The following is a 22,037-nucleotide window of genomic DNA, read 5'->3' on the forward strand; positions in this document are numbered from 1 at the left end:
CTCCAATCCTGGCCACCCTCCTCCCTGCTGTCCTCCTCACATGCCCCTTAGTCTCCTTCCTCTTCCCAGTGAGCCCCATCTACTGTCTTGTCTTTTTTCCTTGTAAGCTTCATTAGGGCTCAGAGGGACACAGGGGTCGGTGTGTTTGCTGGCACCTACACCACAGTACCAGCTCAGCCCCGTGACACACCACTGCTGTGCGTGTTCATGGTCCATCTCAAATGCCTGAGTATCTATGTTCTGTAAGAAAATACAAGGAATCACACTGTCAGGAAAAGTTATCTCTTGGTGAAAACATTATTCTATCCAGAAAAAGGAAGAGCTACTCTCTGAGGATATTTGCTTCCCAGTTCTAGAAATAGATGGACAGTTTCTCTCTTAGTTACTTTTGACATTGTTTGCAATAATTAATTCTGTTGTTTCTGCTGTAGTTGACATGATAATCCAGCTCCGGAAGGAGAGATTGAACATTCCAAAGTTGTAACATAGACTTTAGCTGTTTTTCATAACACACACACACACACACACACACACACACACACACACACACAAAGACCATCACTGTTAAGTCACTGAAGAGTGAGTATGTTGGGGGACACAAACCTTTTATCTCAGCACTTGGGAGGCAGAGGCAGGTGAATTCAAAGCTAGCCTGATCTACTTTTAGTATATTCCAGGCTAGCCAGAGTTATATGATGATGTTGCAAAAGAAAAAAAAAAAAGCAGGGAATGGGGGTGAGTGGGACATTTGATGACCTGTTAAACACCTTAAATATATGCATTTGAGTTTCTTCTAATGTTACACTTGTTTCCAGGATGCTCCCCCATGGGGGAAACACAGCAAAGTGGATATGGGGTTATGTGTATTCTTTCTTCTATTTCTTCTAATTGTGAAAATTGCATGAGAATTTGTAATTATTACAAAAAGGTTTAACGTAAGAAGGAAAATACCTAAATTAAAAATACTTAACAGGAGGGATCAGGGGGCATGAAAAAATATACTTAACACTTCAACAAACTGGAAAAGGGAGTTGGGTTCCTAGTACCCACACCATATAACTCACCACTGCCCGTAGCTCCAATTCCTGAAGTTCCGATGCTCTTCTTGTCTTTGTGGGCACTTGCATTCTTGTGAACATACCCCCTACATAAATATACACATAATTAAAAATACTAAGTGAATAAACACACACAATGAAGTGAAAACTTAAGCTAAAGCAGATGTGAAGGTATGTTTTTGGGCCAATTGGCAGAATGATGTCTGCTGAGACAGACTCTGGTGCTGAGGCAAGAACTATGGAGGACACATGATGTTTAGAGGGAGTTTAAATAGGACTTAATGGACAGTGACCAAGGCTGAGCTTGGCTTGCTTACATAGCTAAATGCTTGTTGGTCTCACACCTTCACTGATCTTCCCTTCACTGAGAGAGGCACAGCCATGAACTTATCCTGGCTTTGCTGTTGGCCCTGGTCCCTCCTGCTCACTCCTGCTGGTTTGACTGAGGCCTGGCTGTTCCTCCTAGGCCATGCCACCCCTGCTGATATCCTGACACTACCAAACTGGACTGCTGGGATATCCCTGAAGTGTTTACGATTGGATCGATCTGTGACCTGTGAACTAAACTGCTGATTTCCTGACAATGCACATGGGATTTGCTCCAAAGGGCCATCTCTAAACAGGCCCACTTCCCCTGTATCCTTTCTTTTCCACTGCCTCTGCTGGGTGCTGGGCTAGAAGGGAGGTTAAAGTGTTTAAAGAACATCATTAAAAATAGGCATTGAAACAATGAAAGCTACAACACGAGGTATCATTTATCTTAGTTGCTTTTTCCATCACTATGATCAAATACTCTGATGCAAGAAATTTAAACAAGTGTTTAGCCCTGCATTAAATGCCTTTAATCCTAACACAGAAGAGACAGAAACAGGTGCATCCCAAATTCAAGACCTGTCTACAGAGTGAATTCCGGGATAGGTAAGGCTACACAGAGAAAACATGTCTCAAAAAACAAAACAAGAACAAAAAAGAAGGGGTCATCCATGTCTTTGACCTAATCGAGACAGTCCCTCACAAGTGTGCCTGGAGTCTTGTCCCATAGGAAATTCCAGATCCTATAAAGTTGTCAATCACCACTAACTTTCTTACACCATGCAGCCCCTAAAATAGCTAAGAATATGATTGAGACTGTCAGACACAGAAGGGCTGTGACAATGTGGTTGGCTTAGTTCCTTTTCTATTGCTGTGATAAAACACCGTGACCAAAGCATAGGAGAAAGAGTTCATTTGGACTTAGGATTCCAGAGGGCTAAGAGACTGTCATGAAGGGAACAGCAAACATGGAAGCTGGGCACAAAGCAGACTGGCTCCTGAGCTGTAAGCAGGAGCCAGAGGAAATAAAGGACTGGAAGGCATATGTGGCTCTGAGTCCTCCATGAGATACTTCATCTGTCCACAGCTTCAAGGCTACACAAAAAGCTCCACTAACTGGGGACCAAGTTCAAACAACTGCCCCTGTGGAGACATTCTCATTTAAACCACCACAGAGTCAACCATATTCCTCCACCTAACAGAACTTAGTGTTCTGTTACTAAGACACCAATTTAGAATCTTTGCTGTGAGTCCCTGTGGACTCTCCCAGATGAAAGTGATGGTAGATTAGATGCCACCATCATCAGAGTCTCTTTTTCTTCACATATCAAATGAAGGAATTGGATTGGATAACACCAAAGCAGTATCAGGTCTGACTTTCCTGATTCTTTTTCTTGATTGTTTGTTTGAGTCAGTGTTTCTCTGTGGACAACCCTGGCTGTCCTGGAACTCCCTCTGTAGACCAGGTTGGCCTCAAACTCAGAGACCCACCTGCCACTACCTCCCAAGTGCTGGCAGTAAAGGTGTGTGCCACCATGCCCAGCAGTTTTCTTGATTTTTTGGTAAGTGTATAACCTAAGTATTTGGGTAACTTTTTTTTTAAATTAATTTATTTATTTTATGTATGTGAGTACACTGTCCCTCTCGTCACACACCAGAAGAGGGCATCAGATGCATTACACATGGTTATGAGTCACCATGTGGTTCTGTGAATTGAACTCAGGACCTCTGAGGACTCTGGCAAAGCTTTCAGTGCTCTTAACCACTGAGCCATCTGTCCAGCCCTCATAAAAATATTAAATTTGAGTAATAGTTTCACAGCCACATAAAGGTTTATTTTTTTTTAATATTTCTAAAATATATGCCATAAATATTTATGATACCATGCCCATTCCAGAACAAAGGTATCCATCAACTCTCTTTATGCTCCCCTTATTAGAGTTTACTTGCACTGTCATAAGCTAAGCAAGCTTCTGATTGTTGCAATCTTATGAAAACTAGCCAAGGCAGCACAGGGTAAGTTTCCTGTAATCTCAGCCCCCAGGCATGCACCGCCTTTCTCTTTGGCCTCCACCTACCTATTGATTGAACACAGAGATAAAGGAGAAACTGATGAGAATGAAAAATGGTCTAACATTACATTTTTCCATTATTACATTTGTTTATTTACTGGGTGAGCAGTGGATGTGTGCGCCAGAATGCACCTTAAAGGCTTCACCATGGCAGGTACTTCTCCTTGGAATCCAGAGCTGAACTCAGGTTCTCAGGCTTGGTGTCAAGCCTGGTTTATCCACTGAGCCACCTTGCCAGACTTAGCTTTTTATTTTAATTGCTTAAGAGGAGACAGTGTGTGGGTTTTGGGGGGATGGAGGTACAAAGGCAGCCTTGTGGAGCCGGCTCTCTCCTACTTCATGTGGACTGTAGAGATTGAATTCAAGTCGCCAGGCTTACAAGATAAACACCTTCAATCTCTGAGCCATCCTGACAGCCAGAGCTAACTTTAAAAAAAATTGTTTTTTACATTATGAGTTTGTGTCCACATATATGTCTGTGTACACGCATTTAAGGTGCCCTCAGAGGCCAGAGGAGGGCATAGGATCTCCTGGAGCTAGAGTTAGCAGGGCTGTGAGCACATGTGGGTACTGGGAACTGAAGCCAGGTTCTCTACAAGAGCAATGAGAGATCTTATAACCTGAATCTCAACAGGGCCATGATGGCATATGCCTTTGACCCCAGCACCTGAAAGGCAGAGGCAGGCAGATCTCTGTGAGTTCAAGGCCAGCCTGGCCTACAGAGAAGGGAGGAATGAAGCAGGTGGGGGGGTAGGGGTAAAAGAAAGGGGGGAGAGTGAGGAAAGGGGGGAGAAAAGGAAATGGGAGGGAGTGTGAGTGTGTGTATGTGTGTGCAGGTGTGGGTGGGTGCATGTGTGTGTGTGTGTGTGTTTTCCAGGACAGCCAGGGCTCCACAGAGAAACCCTGTCTTAAATCAAAAACAACAAACCCTGAAACATTTTCAGCCCAGCACTTGGGAGGCAGAGACAGGTGGATCTCTGTGAGTTTGAGGCCAGTGTGGTCTACAAAGCAAGTCTAGGACAGCCAGGGCTACACAGAGAAATCTCTGTCAGAAAAACAAAACAAAACAAAACAAAACAAAACAAAACAAAAAAACAACAAAAAAAAAACAACAAAAAAAAACCTGAACCACCCTGTTCTAACACCTGTGAAGTGCAGGCAGTAAAATCAGAAATTCAAGGTCATCCTCAGCTTAACAGAGACCAGCTTGGACCAGATGAGTCCCTCTCTCAAAAAACAAACCAATAAAAAAGGGAGCTGAGGGGTTACTTCAGTCAGTAAAGTGCTTACTGATGGAGGATACAGAACTACAGGGGTCACAGGTGTAGTGAGTGTGAATTTGCAATCCTGGCACTGGAAGGCAGACTTCTGGCTCTGGATGGCTAGCCAGCCTATTCTACTTGGCAGTTCCAGGCCAGTGAAGAAAGACAATATCTCAAAAACCATGATGGGGATAGGATGAGGTGGGTGAAGGGATGGGTATCTCAGTGATCAAGAATAGTTGCTGAGCCAGGTAGAGGTGGCACACCCCTTTAATCCCAGCACTTGGGAGGCAGAAGCAGGCAGATTTCTGAGTTCCAGGCCAGTCTGGTCTACAAAGTGAATTCCAGGACAGCCAGGACTACACATAGAAACCCTGTCCCGAAGGGAAAAAAAACAAAACAAAACAAAAAAAAAAAAACCTAAAACCAGAAAGATGGCTCATGAGATGGGGAGCTTCCTGCTCTTCCAGAGGACACAAGTTCAGTTCCTTGCCCCAGTTCCTAGCTCAGGAGCCCCTGTGACTACAGCTCCAGGTGCCTTCTTTTGGCCTCCATGGATACCCATAAACATGAGTCATATAAACACATAAAGTAAAATTAATTCTTGTTGTTATTGTTTTGGTTTTTTTTTGAGAGAGGGTTTCTCTGTGTAGCCCTGGCTGCCTTAGAACTAGTTCTGTAGATCAGGCTGGTCTCAAACTCACATAAATCCACCTGCTTAAAAAAAAAAAAACTCAAACAAAAAAACTCAATCATTAAATCACCGCCACAGGGCTGTGTACTTAGAAAGTAGAGGCAGGAGGATCATTGCAGGATAGCCTCAGCATCTAACCCAGCCACAGGAAACCCTGCTTTAACAAACAAACAAATTAAGCATGACCCATTTGATAGCCAATAGCACAGGATAACAAATTTGACAAGAGGAGTTAGATTTCCAAGTGGCCGTGACAATGTATTCCATCCCCAGAAAGCTGGAATGCGAACTCACCAAAGAAGAAAGCATGGGATTCATAATTTGAACTGTATTTCTTTCTTTCTTTCTTTCTTTCTTTCTTTCTTTCTTTTTTTTTTTTTTTTTTTTTTTGAGATGAAGTCTCAGTATGGAATATGTAGCCTTGGAACTTGCTATGTAGACCAGGCTGGCTGCCCTCAACTCCCAAAGATCTACCTGCCTCTTCCTTGACTACTGAGACCAGAGGCATGCACCACCACAGTCCTGGCTTCTATTTATTCTTTTGAACTTCAAAGCTCACTGCTTCCAGGGCCAGGCACTGTCCTGAGACAGCCAGCACCGCCTCCTGTCAGTCTTCCTATTTCTTCACTGGCTTAAGACTTCCAGACAGCCAGTTTCTCAGAGCAACTGTGGGAGTCACAGCAGGTAATGGGCATAACCAATTTATAATTTTCTGAGAATGAAAGAGTGTTTTATTATTTATTTTTATTCAGGGAAGGTCATGGGCTGAACTTGCCCAGACAGATCATTTTCCAGAACATGAGAACAGACTGTACCTCAGCTGTTTCAGTTCTGCAGTGAGCTTTTGCCACCAACTCTTCGGCTTTCATTTTGGGAATTTCATCGGTTTCTGTTAACACAAAAGCGATACTTACCAAAGCTTAAGAGTGTGGCAGTGTGTGTCTGGGGTTCTGTCCCTTTCTGCTTCTTACTATCTGTTGACTTTCAGGTCCCGCCCCAGAAGTGACTGCAACTTTAAAACAGTTATTGAAAAACTCTGGGCACTTATTCCTTCATTTCTCAAATATTATTAACCTTTTCTGGTATCTTTATTAATTTTGCTTTAAAAATAATTTTCTTTCTTTAGTTGTTAAACAATGAGACATATATAGCTTTAATAATCTATAAAAAGGTCATAGTGGGGCACATTGGAACCTTTTTTATTTAGCCAGAAGCAATGGGTCTGAAAGATCAGGAGTTGTTGCTGTGTCCTTGTCATCAGCTCCTGATAGCTGGGCCTTAGCTGTGAGGCCCCTGTCTCCAGTTCTTTCTCTCTGGGCTGGCTGTGACCTACTCATTTAACAGTATGTGTGGACTGAAGAGAGTTGTCAGCCTCTTCTCTGTTACAAAAGGGCGTCAGAACACTAAGAATTTTCCTTAGAAATAAGTTCCATAAATATTCAACAACAACAACAACAACAACAAAGCTTTTAATTTGGCTTCCATGGAGTCTGCTGCAGCCATGCTCTCCTTACTCCATGTGACATTGCACAGGGATCACTGTCTCTACTCCACCATTCTTATTTTCACTATCAATAAGATTTCTGCCCCTTTATCCCTTGTGAAGGGACTGAGGGGTGGGGCCTCAGTTGTCATCACTCCTGCTGATGTGCCCCAGTGACTCTGCTTTGCAGTGTCAGCAGGCACTCTCCCTGACAAAGCCACTGCTCTGTAGAGAACACCACACTGTTAGAACTTCATTGTTCACAGGCTCCCAGCAGGAAATGGTTATTTCTAGAGTGGGGTCTATGAATCCTTTTGGGTAGGAGGAGGTAGCTGTCCCCTGGCAGCCTCTCAGTGCTTTTGCTACTGGTTACAATCAGCCAATGCTGACCACTAGTAACAGTTTTCCCCGTTCTTTAGAATTCCTCTTCCCTAAAGTCATATGACATTCATTCTAACCAACATGGCATCAATAGAGAAACTAGGTGCTCCTCTAGGTACCTGTTCTGCACACAGCCTTTTAAAGCACCATGAGAATGGAAAAACACAAAGCTGTTTGGTGTGTTGTTGCTTTTACAGATCACTATAGAGAGCATGTCTAAAGCCACAGAGAGCACAAAACATAGGCCTGTGCTCACACACAGAGCTGGGCTTAGAGAATTTGATCAGATATATGGCTGAGGAGATATAGGAGGAAGATCTGTAATTTGGATGCATGCCTATAATCCCACACTGAAGCAGGACTGCCAGTCTGAACTACAAAGTGAGGTCAAGGTTAGCCTAGGCTAGAGTGAGACCCTGTCTCAAAGCACACAAATGAACAGAAGCTGCAGTAGTGGCTTGGGTATGACTTGGGGCCCATAAATAGGGGTGATGACCAGGAAGAATGGCAAAATCAGGCTAAAGTGACATTCAGTAGCCATACACTGGAGTGAGCTACTGAATGCTAGTTACGCTGTCCTGTCAAAGTATTCCCAAGAGTCCTGGCCTGCTCGCTGCTGCTCTGTGGCTGTGAAAAGACAGGATGACCAAGGCAACTCTTAGAAGGGAAAACATTTAGTTGGGCTTGCTTTCAGATCAGTTCATTTCATCATGGTGGGAAGCATGGCGGTGTGCAGGAAGACACAGTGCTGGAGAAGTAGCTTTTGAAACCCAAAACACTTTCCCTTCCTCCAACAAGGTCACACCTCTTCATCTTTCTCAAGTATGCTGCTCACTGATGATGACCATTCAAATATATGAGCCTATGGGGGCCATTCCTATTCAAACCACTGTAAGAGGACCCCAGACTTAGTAGGCCCTGAGACATTAGCACTACTGAGTCCATGATGGCAGTACCATTCAGGCTGTAAAACTCAGCACACAAACAGTACCACCTGCCAATCCAGACTTCTTGGAAAATGTCTAAATGTCTAAATGTACTAACCTTAGCTTCTGTGGTTTGCTCTTTTTTTGTTTGTTTGATTTGTTTTTTTGTTTTGTTTTGTTTTTTTGTTTTTGTTTTTTGTTTGTTTTGTTTTTTTTTTTTTTTGTTTTGTTTTTTTTTTTTTTTTTTTTTTTTTTTTTTTTTTTTTGAGACAGGGTTTCTCTGTGTAGCCCTGGCTGTCCTAGAACTCACTCTGTAGACCAGGCTGGCCTCGAACTCAGAAATCCGCCTGCCTCTGCCTCCCAAGTGCTGGGATTACTGTGGTTTGCTCTTATCTAGGGGTTAGAAAAATTACTGAAGAGAACAACGTTCATCTCATATCTGTTGCAGAAACACTGATTCTGCAGATGGGTATCACTTAAGGAATTTCTTCCCTGGAGAATGGAGGCATGAGGGAGGACAGGAAAGGCTACTTTTCTCTACACTCTCAGGCCAGGGGAGACAGAGAAGCTGCTTTCCACCCACAGAAGGCTGATGACGTTCATTGACTTCGTTAACACTGAGCTGAGGCTCCTTCAGTCAGGAGTGTCTTCCACAGCTGAAAGTAAGTAAAGCCAGAGGGCAAAGAAATGCTTCCTTCCACAGATCTGTCACCATGAGAGTGACCTCCTCAGTTCTCATCCTTGTTCTAGCCAGCTCAGTGTGGACTTCCTTTGCAGTTGGTGAGTTACAACTTCTTGCTCTAGTCACTTTTTTTTTTTCTGCAATATATCTAATCTATGGGGATATTAGAAGTGTAAATACCATTAGATTCATTCACTCATCATTCATTCATTCATTCATGGTGCTGGAGATTGAGTACCTTGTGCATACTGGCTAAGCATCGTACCGTTTAGCTATATTCCCAGTCTCACCATTTAGATTTATTTGATCCTTAATACCTCATTTTACAAACGAAGCAGAAATCCAGAGAAAGATTCCTACAGTGTCACTTGTCTCACAACTGGGAGTTGGACCCCAGCCTTTCAAATCCAGGGCCACTGGTTTTCCAAATACTAGAACTAAAGAGGACACTCACCTAGGAAGCACTCGTTACCACAGCATTCATATCTGTACATATCTCAAGCCCCAAAAGAACATCAGTAGGCTCTGTAGAAGGAGACTCTTTTCTTCTGGCTGATGATTGACAGCGTTTAACAAATGCAGCCTCCACAGTTAACTGTGGGAGGCTCTGGGGGCCCAGAGATAGCTTGTAGGCAGTAATGTACCCAATTTATAATATGGGAATTTATTACGAATAGTCAGATTAGTTGTTTTTAATGTTGAGCTTGAACGCTTTCTTTATTGGTGGCTGCTTTTAGGCCTACAATGGTTAAATTAAATGATGATTTATTCACTATTAAAGGTTTTTTCCATTCCTAAAGAGCTGTCCCTCTTTTGGCTATAATTTAAATTTACATTGAAATTTAAATGTACATTCTTTCCCATTTAGAGTTTTTTTCCTCAGCATTTGCACATCAGTGGCAGCGGTCTGTGTGGCCCATTTGCCGGATATGTGTCTAAAATGGAACATTGGTTATCAATAGCAATTATTTTCCTCAAGCCTGAGAGAACGTTTGCTTAGTAACAGCTTAAATTACTGTAAGACATCATCCATATTGCTCCCAATATCTTTAACACCATGCTGGTTTTCCCAGGGCCCAGCACTAGCCTATTACATATCCAAGAAATATATAGTGTGTGCTGCAAACTGGGCTAGATGCGTGCATGGCAGTAATGTCCCCAGATTCACAGTAGGACACACCAGTGGTGGAAGATACAGTGACAGCATGACGTATGCCAAGTATTAATAAATATTTTCATAAAGGACTCATAGATGTCAGGCATGGTGGTCCACACCTTTAATGCCAATACTTGGGAGGCAGAGGCAGGGCATCTGTGACTTTAAGCTTGAGACCAGCCTGGTCTACAGAGTGAGTTCCAGGACAGCCAGAGCTATGTAGAGAGACCCTGTTGTTCAATGATTTGAAGTTATATGACTCAAGTATAATTCTGTATGATTCTTCTATAATTACTTACATGTAGACTAGTGAAACTCAACATCCTTTAAGATGTCTCAGCATTATCACAGATAATTTATAACTTAATATAGATTTTCTTAACCAACTAATACAAATACAAGTGGCAGGGATGGTTGAGGATGGCTCACTAGAGTACTTGCCTAGCATGCACAAAGCCCTGGGCTCCATCCCTAGTGCCACGTAACTGGACAGAGGGACACACATCTGTAATACTAGCACATTAGTAGGAGGCAGCAGGAGGTAGAGGCAGCAGGCTCAGAAGTACAAGGTCATCCTGGACTTATATAGAAATCCCAAAGCCAGCCTAGTCTACACAGACCCTAAAGAAAGATGGGTGGTAGGGTCAGTTGTCTAGCAGAATAAAGAGGACTAGTTGTCAGGCGAGAGAAGAAAAGGGAGATGTGGAGGGTACATGGAGGAATATTGCCAAAGCACTTTCCTTTAAGGCTTATCTTATGTGCACATGTGTTTTGCTGGTGTTCACATATGTGGACCATGCTGGTGAACTGGCACTGTTTGTTCACTGCTTTCAGAGGCAAGAAAAGGGCCCTGGAGTTATGGGTGGTTGTGAGCCATTGTTTGGGTGCTGGGAACTGAACATGGGTCTTCTACAAGAGCAATAAGTGCTCTTAACTGCTGAGCCACCTCTGCAGCTTCAATAGTTCATACTTACATAAAAATGTCTTTATGAAACCCAATATCACATAAAATTACATATACCAATTTTAAAAAAAAAAGAATTTTAAGAATAAAAATAGTTAAACCTATGAATTTTCTAAGTTATTTCCCCATGAAGTAGATGCAGCAGATCTCTGTTTCACTCCTGACTGTTTGTAGAGATCAGCTTGTGCTAAGAAGGAAACCCTGGGCTCTAATGACGGGATGGGATGCTCCTGCATGAGCAGGGCCCCTGCACCTACCCTTTTCCCTGTGGTCATAGACAGGGCAGTAACTCTTCTGTGTGTGCTGCTATCCTCCAGATTTCTTCCTTCCTATGGGATCTCACATGACCGAGGAACTTCTACAAAAGACAAAGGTGAGCTCTACTTTCTAGGCTCCAAGAACAGGGATGGAGAGAGAGAGAGAGAGAGAGAGAGAGAGAGAGAGAGAGAGAGAGAGAGATATTGATTCCCTCCCAGGTACTTCTGTGAGGTAGGGAACAGGAGCAGCTTGCTTGGGAACACCATAATCATAAGAGAGTCCAAGTGGGTACTGGAGAGTTGGTTCACCAGTTAAGAGCACTGACTGCTGTTTCAGAGGTTCTGGGTTCAATTCCCAGCAACTACATGGTAGCTCACAACCATCTGTAATGGAATCTGATGCACTCTTTTGGTGTGTCTGAAAAAAGCAATAGTGTATTCACATACATAAAATAAATATTAGAGAGAGAGAGAGAGAGAGAGAGAGAGAGAGAGAGAGAGAGAATGAATGAATCATTTGGTTACCCCTTGGAGCTCTTCCACACATTGCTCCAGTCTGCAAGCTACCTGTGAGATCCATTAAATGCATGAGGAGGTCATGGCTCAAATTCAGGTTGGTTTTATGCTGGTGTGAACACTATTTCCACAGTGATAACCAGGATATTTATACATCACCCTCACACCCAAAACCCAAGATGCATTCTGTCAACCCTTCCTCTTAACTGTGATGTGGTAAGCTGGAGTGTACTGCTATTTAAGACAGTATGGATTGTAAGTCACTCACCAATGCTTATAATAAATCCCAATTTTTGCCAGATATGATGTCTCATGTTAATTCTAGTACTGGGGAGACACAGGTAGAAATTTCTATGTGAGTCTAAGACCAGTCTAGTCTACATAGTAAGTTGCAGGATAGGTAGAGCTACAGAGACTCTGTCTCAAATCAATCAATCAAGCAACCAACCAATCAATCAATCAAGTAACAAAAAAGTAGAAATATCAAAGTAGAGAGGCAGAGAGGTCAGCTTGGTCTACAGAGGTCCTGGACAGCCAGGGCTACACAGAGGAAAGAAAAGTAGAAAAGGAAACAACAAAAAGAAAAATAAAAGAAGAAACTCCCTCCATTTTTTTTAGAAATTTTTTTTCTTATTAATAATTATTTTAATGTATGTGGGTCTGTATGAGCTCACACCACATGTACACAGGTCCCCATGGAAGACAGAAGATCCCCTGGAGCTGGAGTTACAGGCAGTTGTGAGCCATCTGGTACAGGAGCTGGGAACCCAACTCCACTCCTCTGAAAGAGCAACAGGTGCTGAGCCATCTCTCCAGCTCCAGAAATGCCTGTTTGGGAAGACGTTTCCCAGCTTTTACTTTCTGTACTATCACAATGACACTCTGTGATTTGTAGAACAGAGACTTTCTTTCTAATAAGGAAGAGGAGGGAGGCTAGGAAAGCACAGAACATTTACTATAGTTATATAGGGAACAATGGTGAGGACCAGGATAGATGTGGAGGATCTGAAGCCTGTCTTCTGAACTCCTGGTCTAGTGTTCGTTACTCTATCCACCATTCCTGCTACCACTAACAATGGTCAAGGGGCCTGGAGGGAGATGAAGGAAGCAGTGTTCTGTGTCTCACTTCAGGCCTTGTGCATCAAGAATATACAGATGTGCTGCATACTCCCCTACTTCAAGGTCAGTGAGCCTATATGTGGCAGTCACCAAGAAACCTACCAGGGTGAGTGCCAGTTCTGCTCCAGAATTCTGCGAGTCTTCATTTTATTATCCCTTGCCTCAACCACTCACATTCTTCCCTTCACACACCCCTCCATTACTTGCTTTTCCATTTCTTCCCTCTCTCCTCTTACTCCCCAAAGTTGAATGGGATCCTGGTCCAATAATGCAGAAACAGAAAGCCACAGAGGTCAGAGTGCAGTGCCTGGCATGGACAATGACCAAATGGAGGGAACTCAGTAGCAAGTGGGCACATGATTCAGATCATGTGACCATAGCCCAGTGGGTTCACCCAGCTACAGAACAGCCTAATGAAGCAGAGATGGGCTGGTGAGATGGCTCGGCAGGTAAAGGCACTTGATACCAAGCCTGACTTGGTGTTTGATCCTAGGGACTCACATGGTAGAAGGACAACCCTAAATTCTAGAAGTTGTCCTCACCACCACACATACACCATGCCACACACGTACACAAACACATGCTCATGCACACACATAAAATATGTAATTAAAACATGTCTTAAAGAGGAGGGGGGATGGGCAGAAAAAGAAGTGTGATGAGGAGGAGAGGATGGGGAGCAGAAGTGAGCTGGGTGATAAGTTTGCCCAACTAATGGTTTATTGGTCTTTAAATGCAGATTATTCCCCCACATAGCTTACTTTTTTTTTTTTTTTTTTTTTTTTTTTTTTTTTTTTTTTTTAAACATTCATCCTGTCAGTGGTTTAGTTTGGGGCCTGTGACATTTAGCTTTTGAAAACAACTACAAAATGCCCAACTCTTTTATCCAAGGCACAGAAGTCTGCACATCACACATGGCTAGGTCAAACATCCCTCCCTCCTTGTCATCATCCTTTTTAAGAAAAAGAATAATCTTCTTGATCCATATGAGAGATGTTTGGCCAAGAAAGAATGAACTTTGTTTTGTGTACTTGGTTGTACAAATACTAAAACTTACACTAGAGCCCATAAAAGTTGTGAGGTGATTTTGTTTTGTTTTTTGAGACAAGATTTTTCAATGTAACCAGCTTTGGCTGTCTTGAACTCACTTTGTAGACTAGGCTGGCCTTGAACTCATAGAGATCCACCTGCCTCTGCCTCCTGAGTGCTCGGTTTAAAGGAGTATACTACTATCATGTTCAGCTGTGAGGTGAAATTTTTCTATCAGCCTCAATGACTGGCATAGATAACTGCAACACATACCCATAGCACAATAGACAAAGAGGCGCTGTTATATACAAGCTCACTTTTACTATATTTTAAAAATTAGAGATTGGGGAAATGATTCAGGGGGACCATGTTTGTGACATCAGTATAAAGAACAGAGTTAAAATTCCCTATTCCATCTGAAGAAGCCAGCCATGGCTGCTTGCCTGTAACCCCAGTGCTGAAGGGCAGAGGCAGGAGGACCACTGTGGCTTGTCAGGGTTAACTCTGGGATCAGTGAAAGACCCTATTTCAAGAAAATAAAGTAAATGAAGATAGAGCAGGTTATCCACACATACACAGTGAAGCAGGTACCTACACACAGATGAGTAGACAGCACACACATACATCACACACACACACACACACACACACACACACACACACACAGACACACACACACACACACACACACACACACACACACATATATATATATATATATATAAACATAAAGCTGTTTTCTTGAGCTATAGAGATAGCTCAGTGATAGAATTCTTTCTTGTTATATGTGAGGCCCTGTGTTCAATATCTCCAACAACTCAAAAATAATTGTGGTGTCCATGTGTGGTCCTGGCAGTCAGGAGACAGACACAGGCAGATGGCTGTGAGCTGGAGGCCAGTCTGGTATACATAGCAAGGTCTAGGCCTGCCAAAGCTGCACAGTACATCCATCTAAAACAAGGCAACGAAACCAAAAATAATTATAATAAAGTATATTCACCTGCTGGTGGTAGTGCCCATTTTAATCCCAACATTTGGGAGGCAGAGGTAGGCAGACCTCTGAATTTGAAGCCAGCCTGGTCTACATACTGAGTTCTAGGACAACCAGGGCTACACACAAAAAACCCTGTCTAGAAAAATGAAAATAAATTATTTAAGGAAATTAAATATTGTCTCAGAAGTTGCCCTTGGGTTACAAACAAACTTTACAGTGCAGCAGTAATTTTACTGGGGATGGGGGGAGTCTGCCCAACTCTGTCATTCCCTTTTAGCTCCCAAGTAAAAGACATGATTTATTAACAAGTTGCTGGCTCGATGTCAGGCAGGTTCTGAGCTACTCTAACCCAACCATTAACAACCAGATAAATGCACGATTATTGGCTGTCTTAGGGTTTTCCTGCTGTGAATAGACACCATGAGCAAGGCAACTCTTCTGAGGACAACATTTAATTGGGGCTGGCTTACAGGTTCAGAGGTTCAGTCCATTATCATCAAGTCAGGAACATGGCAGCATCCAGGCAGGCATGGTGCAGGGAGAGCTGAGAGTTCTACATCTTCATCTAAAGGCTGGCTTCCAGGCAGCTTGGTTGAGGGTATTAAAGCCCATGCCCACAGTGACACACCTGCTCCAACAAAGTCACACTTCCAAATAGTGCCACTTCCTGTTTCCCCTGGCTGTCCTGGAACACACTCTGTAGACCAGGCTGTCCTCGAACTCAAAAATCTACCTGCCTGTGCCTCCAAGTGCTGGGATTAAAGGCCTGCACCACCATTGCCCGGCTTGTCAGAAGTTATACTGGCATGGCACAGTTTGTTTTTCTCCTTCCTTATTAGGGAGTTAAGTCTCCAAAGACCACAGATTGAGATGTGCTACCTTTGTTAGCTTTCTCAACAGCAGTCTAGTCCCAGAGCCGGGGCTGCAGGGGTTCCCAGTCACCAGGAGTCTGACTCCATGCCAGAGATCAGCCTCCTACTGCCACTGAGAACCCAGATAGCATGGAATCTTTTCATTCCAAGCTGCACTGCTGAGAGCTCTATACTGATCTCTGTCTTTTGAGGGAATTAGAGCCCCAGCCTGTGTGACTACTCAGTGCCTTGTGGGGCATTCACTACTTCAGGCCTTGCTCTGAGCTAAGCAGACCTTCTGACAGCTGCCTCTAAACCTTCCCTTCCCTACATCTCCTCTCTCTTCTCCCTTCTCTTGCCTGCCCCCACCCCAACAACCACCTTCTTTCTACTTCCTGAGACAAGGTTCTATGGCCCAGGCTAGCCTCAAGCTGGCCTGTAGCTGGATGATCTGAACCCCTGATCCCCCTGCCTCCCTCGACTGCTGGTATTCCAGGTTATCTGCAGCCACACGGAGATTCAAAACTGTCATCTGAATGATTATATTTACTTTGTTTGGGTGTCCTAACTTCTGTGTGCACATGCACTGTACTGCATGACCTAAGTCCTTGGCACTGTCTGCCAAAGCTGGGCCACCATATGGAAGGAACACAACACACATGGACCACCACACTTCATGAGTTAGGGTGAGAGGAAGCCCTAAAATAAACTGTCAGGAGCCAACTTGGGAGAAGCTAGAAACTAGCAGGTGACATTCCTGAGATGGGTCTACTTTGGATTCTAATTTATGACAGAACTAGGGTAGGCAAGGCCCATCAGAAATTCATTTTTAGGAAAGATTCCTGCTGTTGATATGTTTCCTGTTATTAAATATATGTAACAATCACTAGGTAGTAACCCTACTTAATGAGCAGATCTCTGGAGAACAATGAAGATGTACTGTCTTGTGATGCTATATAGGCAATTTCTTTTCGTTTTCTTTTTTAGTTTTTTTGAGACAGGGTTTCTCTGTGTAGTCCTGGCTGTCCTGGAACTCACTCTGTAGACCAGTCTGGCCTTGAACTCAGAAATCCACCTGTCTTTGCCTCCCAAGTGCTGGGATTAAAGGCGTGGGCCACCACAGCCCCACAAATAGATGATTTCTTAATTCTTAATGATGATCCTGGAAGAATTCCTAAAATAATGTCAGTGATTACTAAACTCTTGTATACTGGGACTACTATTAGGTTCTCTCTCTCTCTCTCACTCTCTCTCTCTCTCCTCTTTAAATTTATTTAATGTATCTGAGTACACATTCACTGTCTTAAGAAATACCAGAAGAGGGCATTGGATCCCATTACAGATGGCTGTGAGCCACCATGTGGTTGCTGCTGGGGACTGAACTCAGGACCTCTGGAAGAGCAGTCAGTGCTCTCAACACTGAGTCATCTCTCCAGCCCCTATTAGGTCTTCTCTGATGTCAAAACTGCAAGAACTCTGCCAGTCTTTAGAAAACTAGAAGCGACATGCCTCTACTAAATAAAAGTTTATTTACAGAAGTTAAAAAGCACCATTTACATGACAGGAGATGTGTGTGCTCAAGAAATTAAACCAGGAAAACATGTCAGTCGGAGTCACAGGCCTCTGTTTCAATGTTGGCAGCCACTGCAGAGGCCAGGCTGTCCACCTGACCTTTCAGCCGTTCACCTGGATGGAGAGAGAACAGACAAGTGGAAAAGGCCTGTGCTGAAGTCACTGCTCCAAGGGCAGGCCCCCACTGGCCAGAGTGCACTTACGGATCAGCTCTACAATGGCTCTCTGGGTCTGTTTCTCCAGCTTCTTGGCCACATCTCTCTTCAGATCCCTACATCAGGAGAGAGGGGAAACGCAGAAGCTAAGGGTTAGCATGGTGTGGCCCTGGGATCTTCCTGCAGGGCTTTGATATTAATCCTGCCTGAGATGCTGCTCTGGGGAGAGCATGATGCTACCTTCTCTGCTCTTCTGGACCCTACCATCCATCATCCTTCCTAACTCCACCGAGGTAACTGAGAGAAGGGGACACCTACCACACACTCAGTCAAGGTAGAAGACTGAAACAGAATGGTGGCTGGCTCTTTGGGATCCCCCTTCTATGTCTCCTAAGTCAGCATCAGAGAGAAACTTGTGGTCGCCAACTGTCAGCCCTATTCCCCCTCTGGCCACAGCCTCCCACCCCCACTCTTGGGGCTTCCAGAATTCCTAAAATCAGCCTGAGTTCTCTAGTTCTGCAGTTCCTTCAGCATACACCTCATGGCTGTTTCATCAAATTAAAGCACTGTGGTAGGTGCTGTCACCCCACAGATCTACAGGCACCAAGAGACGTGCCTATAGCACCTTCCCTCACCCATATTCTCAGCTCACTCAGAGGGGCTTCCAGGCTTGAAGAGATTGGGTTCCCTACTTCACAGTTACAACAGAGGCCTAAGCCCTATCTGCTTGCCCATCCGTCTCTCCACTGTGGTATCCTGAGCACACAGGGGTGCACTGCTAAGTCGGAGCCCCCAGAGTAGGTGAGTTTTCCCCCCTACAGAAGAGGCTCGAAAGGATGCCTGCTCTTTCATCCCTCGGGCCCCTCTTCAGCACTTTACCCTCGCCCATGTCTCATGCCTTACTTACTTAGCCCTCATCCCTGACTCTCTTGGGCAGAGCTATGCCTGCAGTGCTTGTCCCTATTCCCTATCTGTCCCTTGGCTGTCCTCCCAGCCGAGGCCTCTGACATGCACCAAACACCATCACCTCCCCAAAGGGCTTGTGCCAGCCTTCATGGACAACACTCACCAGTCAGGTTTCCGAGGTGCCAGGTTGGCCAGGTCCTAGGGAGAGAGGAGACAATGCTTCAGGGCCAAGGCCCAGCCTGAGAGGGAGTGCAGAGACTGGGTATAGAGGCAGAAAAATGCAGGCAGGCAAGGAAGTTAGTAGGGTGGGAACAGAGACAGCTAGAGAAGGAAGCAGCACAAGCAGGGAGGGGCCTCCCAGGTACTCACCACTTCCTCAATGACAGGCTCTGGCTTGGCAGCCTCCCGCGGCTCCTTCACCTTCTCCTCCACTAGAGGGGGAAAGAACAACACAGGCCTGGTGGGTGGGAGCTCTTCCTCCAGACTTAACAGCCAAAAGGGCCCCAGGGAAGAGGAGGGACACCACTCAGCAGCAACCCTGGAAGACATCTGGTCTCCTAGGTTGAAGGCAGACCCCAGGGCCCAGAAAGGGACAGAGCAGGCTATAGCTGGAGTGGACAAGGCCCGGGCCTCAGGCTTCCAGATACAAAATGGGAGGAGCCTGTGTCCATGGGAGCTATGGCACTAAAAGGGAAGGTCCTAGGGATGGCCTCTAGGTCTGGCATGGCTGGAGTCTGGGTGCCTTATCTTCCCTTTTATCCCACCTCAGACTCATGACAGGCACCTCCTGCCTCCAGTAAGTCCCTAGGTCTCTCTCTGAGTGTCCCTTTCTGGGGACGCATGCCTGAAACGGAACAACGTGGACAGCCTTCAGACCTGTCACCAGGGATGTGTTTCTCTGACATTCCTTCCTTCTGCCAAACTTAAGTTCTGGTAGCCTCCTGGTAGAGGCCTAGGGCCAGTTTCTCATCACCCTCCCACCCTGTGGGGTGCCCATGCCACCCTCCACTACTCCATGGGGCAGGGAGAGGAGTAGCAACGAACAATAGGGCAACTTCTGAATTTTTGATGAGGTATTTACTCATTCATTACTTGCACAATGGAAAGTTGGTATCAAGAATTAAAAACTAAGATTCTTGGATAAGCATGGTGGCACTTGGGAGGCAGAGGCAGGTAGATGTCTGTGAGCTTAAGGCCAGCCTGGTCCAGAAAGTAAGCTCCACAGTGAGACCCTGTCTCAAAACCAAAGGAAGCCAGATCCTTCAGGACCAAGGATAAATCTGCTCCTGTGACTAGGAGGTTCCCTCTTCACCCTACATCTGTCACCCTCAGTCAAAGGAGTGGGGAATCTGGACAAGGCTCTCTCTGGCCTTTGTGTTGCTGCTGGTTGTCCCCTGAGGCTCTATGGTTAGCTTCTCTCTGGGGTCTTTCATTCTGCCCCTCTCCCCAGCAATACAGGACTCACCATCTTGCCTTGCTGTCCAAGGATCTCAGGTCACTTCTACTCCTCATGCCCTGAGGACCTGTGGCCCACTCCAGGTTGGAGGTACAAGGGGCCTCCTCCCTGCCCTCCTGACCCTTTTATGTATGTTCCCTGAGAAGGTGTGTGAATGCCCCAGATGGCTCTCTCTGACTTGGTACCTCTTCTCTGAGGGTGACTGGAAGGAGCCTGGGGGAAAAGAGGTCCATGTACCTGCAACTGGTTTGGCCTGGGGGACCCGACACCTCTTCAGGTCTTCATCCTCTGGGACATAGTTCTGAAGCCTGAGTTCCCTGTGAGAGCAGAGCACAAGCACACCTCAGTGCAGGAGTGTGATGGGATGCCTGCTTCCGATGTGCAAGTTCCACGTTTCCTCCTCCTGTCTGGAGGTGGCCAAGTAAAGGGAAGCACAGAACTTAACCATCCCCCCATCTCTCTCTCTCTCTCTCTCTCTCTCTCTCTCTCTCTCTCTCTCTCTCTCTCTCACACACACACACACACACACACACACACTCACACACACACACACACACGTTCCTCAGAAACTGGGCCATGGTTACTGAGGACACTAGCATCTACTGGGTTGTCTCCATTTGACAGTAATGGGAACTGAGGGTATGCCATTTTCATGAGGTCACACAGCAGAGATTGTACATCTGAGAACAAGGCTAAGCCAGAGCTCCTGGGTTGCATAATGCCTCAATGACAAAGCCCTCCATACCAGCTCTCCTAACCCAGCCAAACCTCCTCAGAACCTTTAAGTCTTACAGCTAGTGTATGTCACACAGTCCAACACTTTCAGTGGAAAGGGTCTGTGTATACTGGGCCAAGTGATATGAAGATGAGAGAGAGAGAGAGAGAGAGAGAGAGAGAGAGAGAGAGAGAGAGAGATACAGAGAGACAGAAAAGAGTGACAGAGAGAGACACTCTCTGTGTTCAAAAGTGCAGGTGGGGGGCTTTATATTACATACAAAGGTTCCAGAATGTGGCTTCTGGGCCTGAGGCTATAGTTGATTTGACCAACACAAAGGAGACACAAGAGGCTGATCTGTTTGACACCTGATGGGTGTGGCCCACAAAGGCCATGGGGACAAGGCTTAACCATATGTCATGATCTGCTCACATGCTGGTGAGACTTACAAAGCTCAAACCCTGACAGCTCTTTTGAATGCAACTAGAAAATCCTCAAACCTAGGGGTGTGGAATCCCAGAAACCAGAATTCCCCAGCAGGAGCCCAGGTTTTTATCCACTACCTGCAGGCAGTCTCCCAGCTCAGCAGCTCATCAAATCCAAATCAAATAGAGAGAGGACTGTCCCTGGGAAGAGGGGACCTGGCTACCCCACAGGGCAACAAGTTGAGAGTTCCTGATGGGTCACTGGGCTTAATTAAGGTAGGTGTGGACAGTGGACAGACCCTAGGCCAGAGGCACAGAAGAAAGAGCTATTTCCCCACTCTGTCTTGAACTGTGGCCCCTCAGAAAGTCCTAGGTTTTCAGGACAGCCCTCCAAACATGAGAGCTCTGCCTAGGCTAGGCTAAGAGTGCTGCTGGCTTCCCCAGTCCATGAGAGGGTTAAGTCATTCCACAGGTGAGGTGCACGATGCCTGTGGCCACATAACTAACTAGTGGCCATGTCCCCAGCTAACATACCAACATACCACTGAAGACCCCCATACTCAGAGACCCTTCCTCAAGCCTCTGGAATTGCGACCACCCAAAAATCACAAGAAACCATACCTGGATGCAATCAGCAGAGGTTTATTAGGTTAGGAGCCGGCGGTCAAAAACGACAAGCTCTTTAGCTCCAAGAGCAGGGTTTTTGGCCCCGTGTGGTAGGTTAAAGGGTCTTTTATAGCATGGGGTGGGGGGAGGAAGGCATTTTTGAGTGCTTACACATGATTGGTTGTTTTACAAATTTTGAACATAGCACTGGGAAGACCAAGGGAGGGGTCACCAAGAACAGTGGAACATTTCAGAGAATCTAGCCCAAATGATCTAGAGTTACTTTTTCCAGCTATAGGGCTATGGCCCCACCTAGGTGATAGCATCTTTATCTGTAGTCAGGAATGCCTTCCTGCCTTGGGTGAGGCTTGGGGAATGTAATCCAGCAAGTGTCCTTCACCTGGAATGTGAAGGCCTGAAATCTTATTTTCAGTTCCGAGTTCTGT

The 22,037-nt window shown here is 45.2% G+C and overlaps 1 protein-coding gene and 2 long non-coding RNA genes across 3 annotated transcripts in view; 1 reads left to right on the forward strand and 2 right to left on the reverse strand.

Annotated features, from left to right (window-relative positions):
* The window catches only part of LOC117702375 (uncharacterized), a 71,639-nt gene that overhangs the window by 19,252 nt on the left and 30,350 nt on the right, over positions 1–22,037 (reverse strand). Inside the window, exon 4 of the mRNA XM_076706438.1 lies at positions 1,065–1,144. Coding sequence (XP_076562553.1) covers positions 1,065–1,144 — 80 coding nt within the window. The remainder of the gene's footprint in view (positions 1–1,064; positions 1,145–22,037) is intronic.
* LOC117702390 (uncharacterized) lies at positions 8,713–12,925 on the forward strand. The gene is made up of 3 exons (XR_004606022.2): positions 8,713–8,968; positions 11,308–11,363; positions 12,895–12,925. It is a non-coding gene; the product is annotated as an uncharacterized LOC117702390 (long non-coding RNA).
* Positions 17,263–18,780, reverse strand: LOC117702387 (uncharacterized). The gene is made up of 3 exons (XR_013070398.1): positions 18,553–18,780; positions 17,532–17,599; positions 17,263–17,442 (listed from the first exon to the last, which is right to left on the reverse strand). It is a non-coding gene; the product is annotated as an uncharacterized LOC117702387 (long non-coding RNA).

The sequence above is a fragment of the Arvicanthis niloticus genome, unplaced genomic scaffold (assembly GCF_011762505.2).
Source record: "Arvicanthis niloticus isolate mArvNil1 unplaced genomic scaffold, mArvNil1.pat.X pat_scaffold_73_arrow_ctg1, whole genome shotgun sequence".
In the NCBI taxonomy this organism is placed as follows: Eukaryota; Metazoa; Chordata; class Mammalia; order Rodentia; family Muridae; genus Arvicanthis; species Arvicanthis niloticus.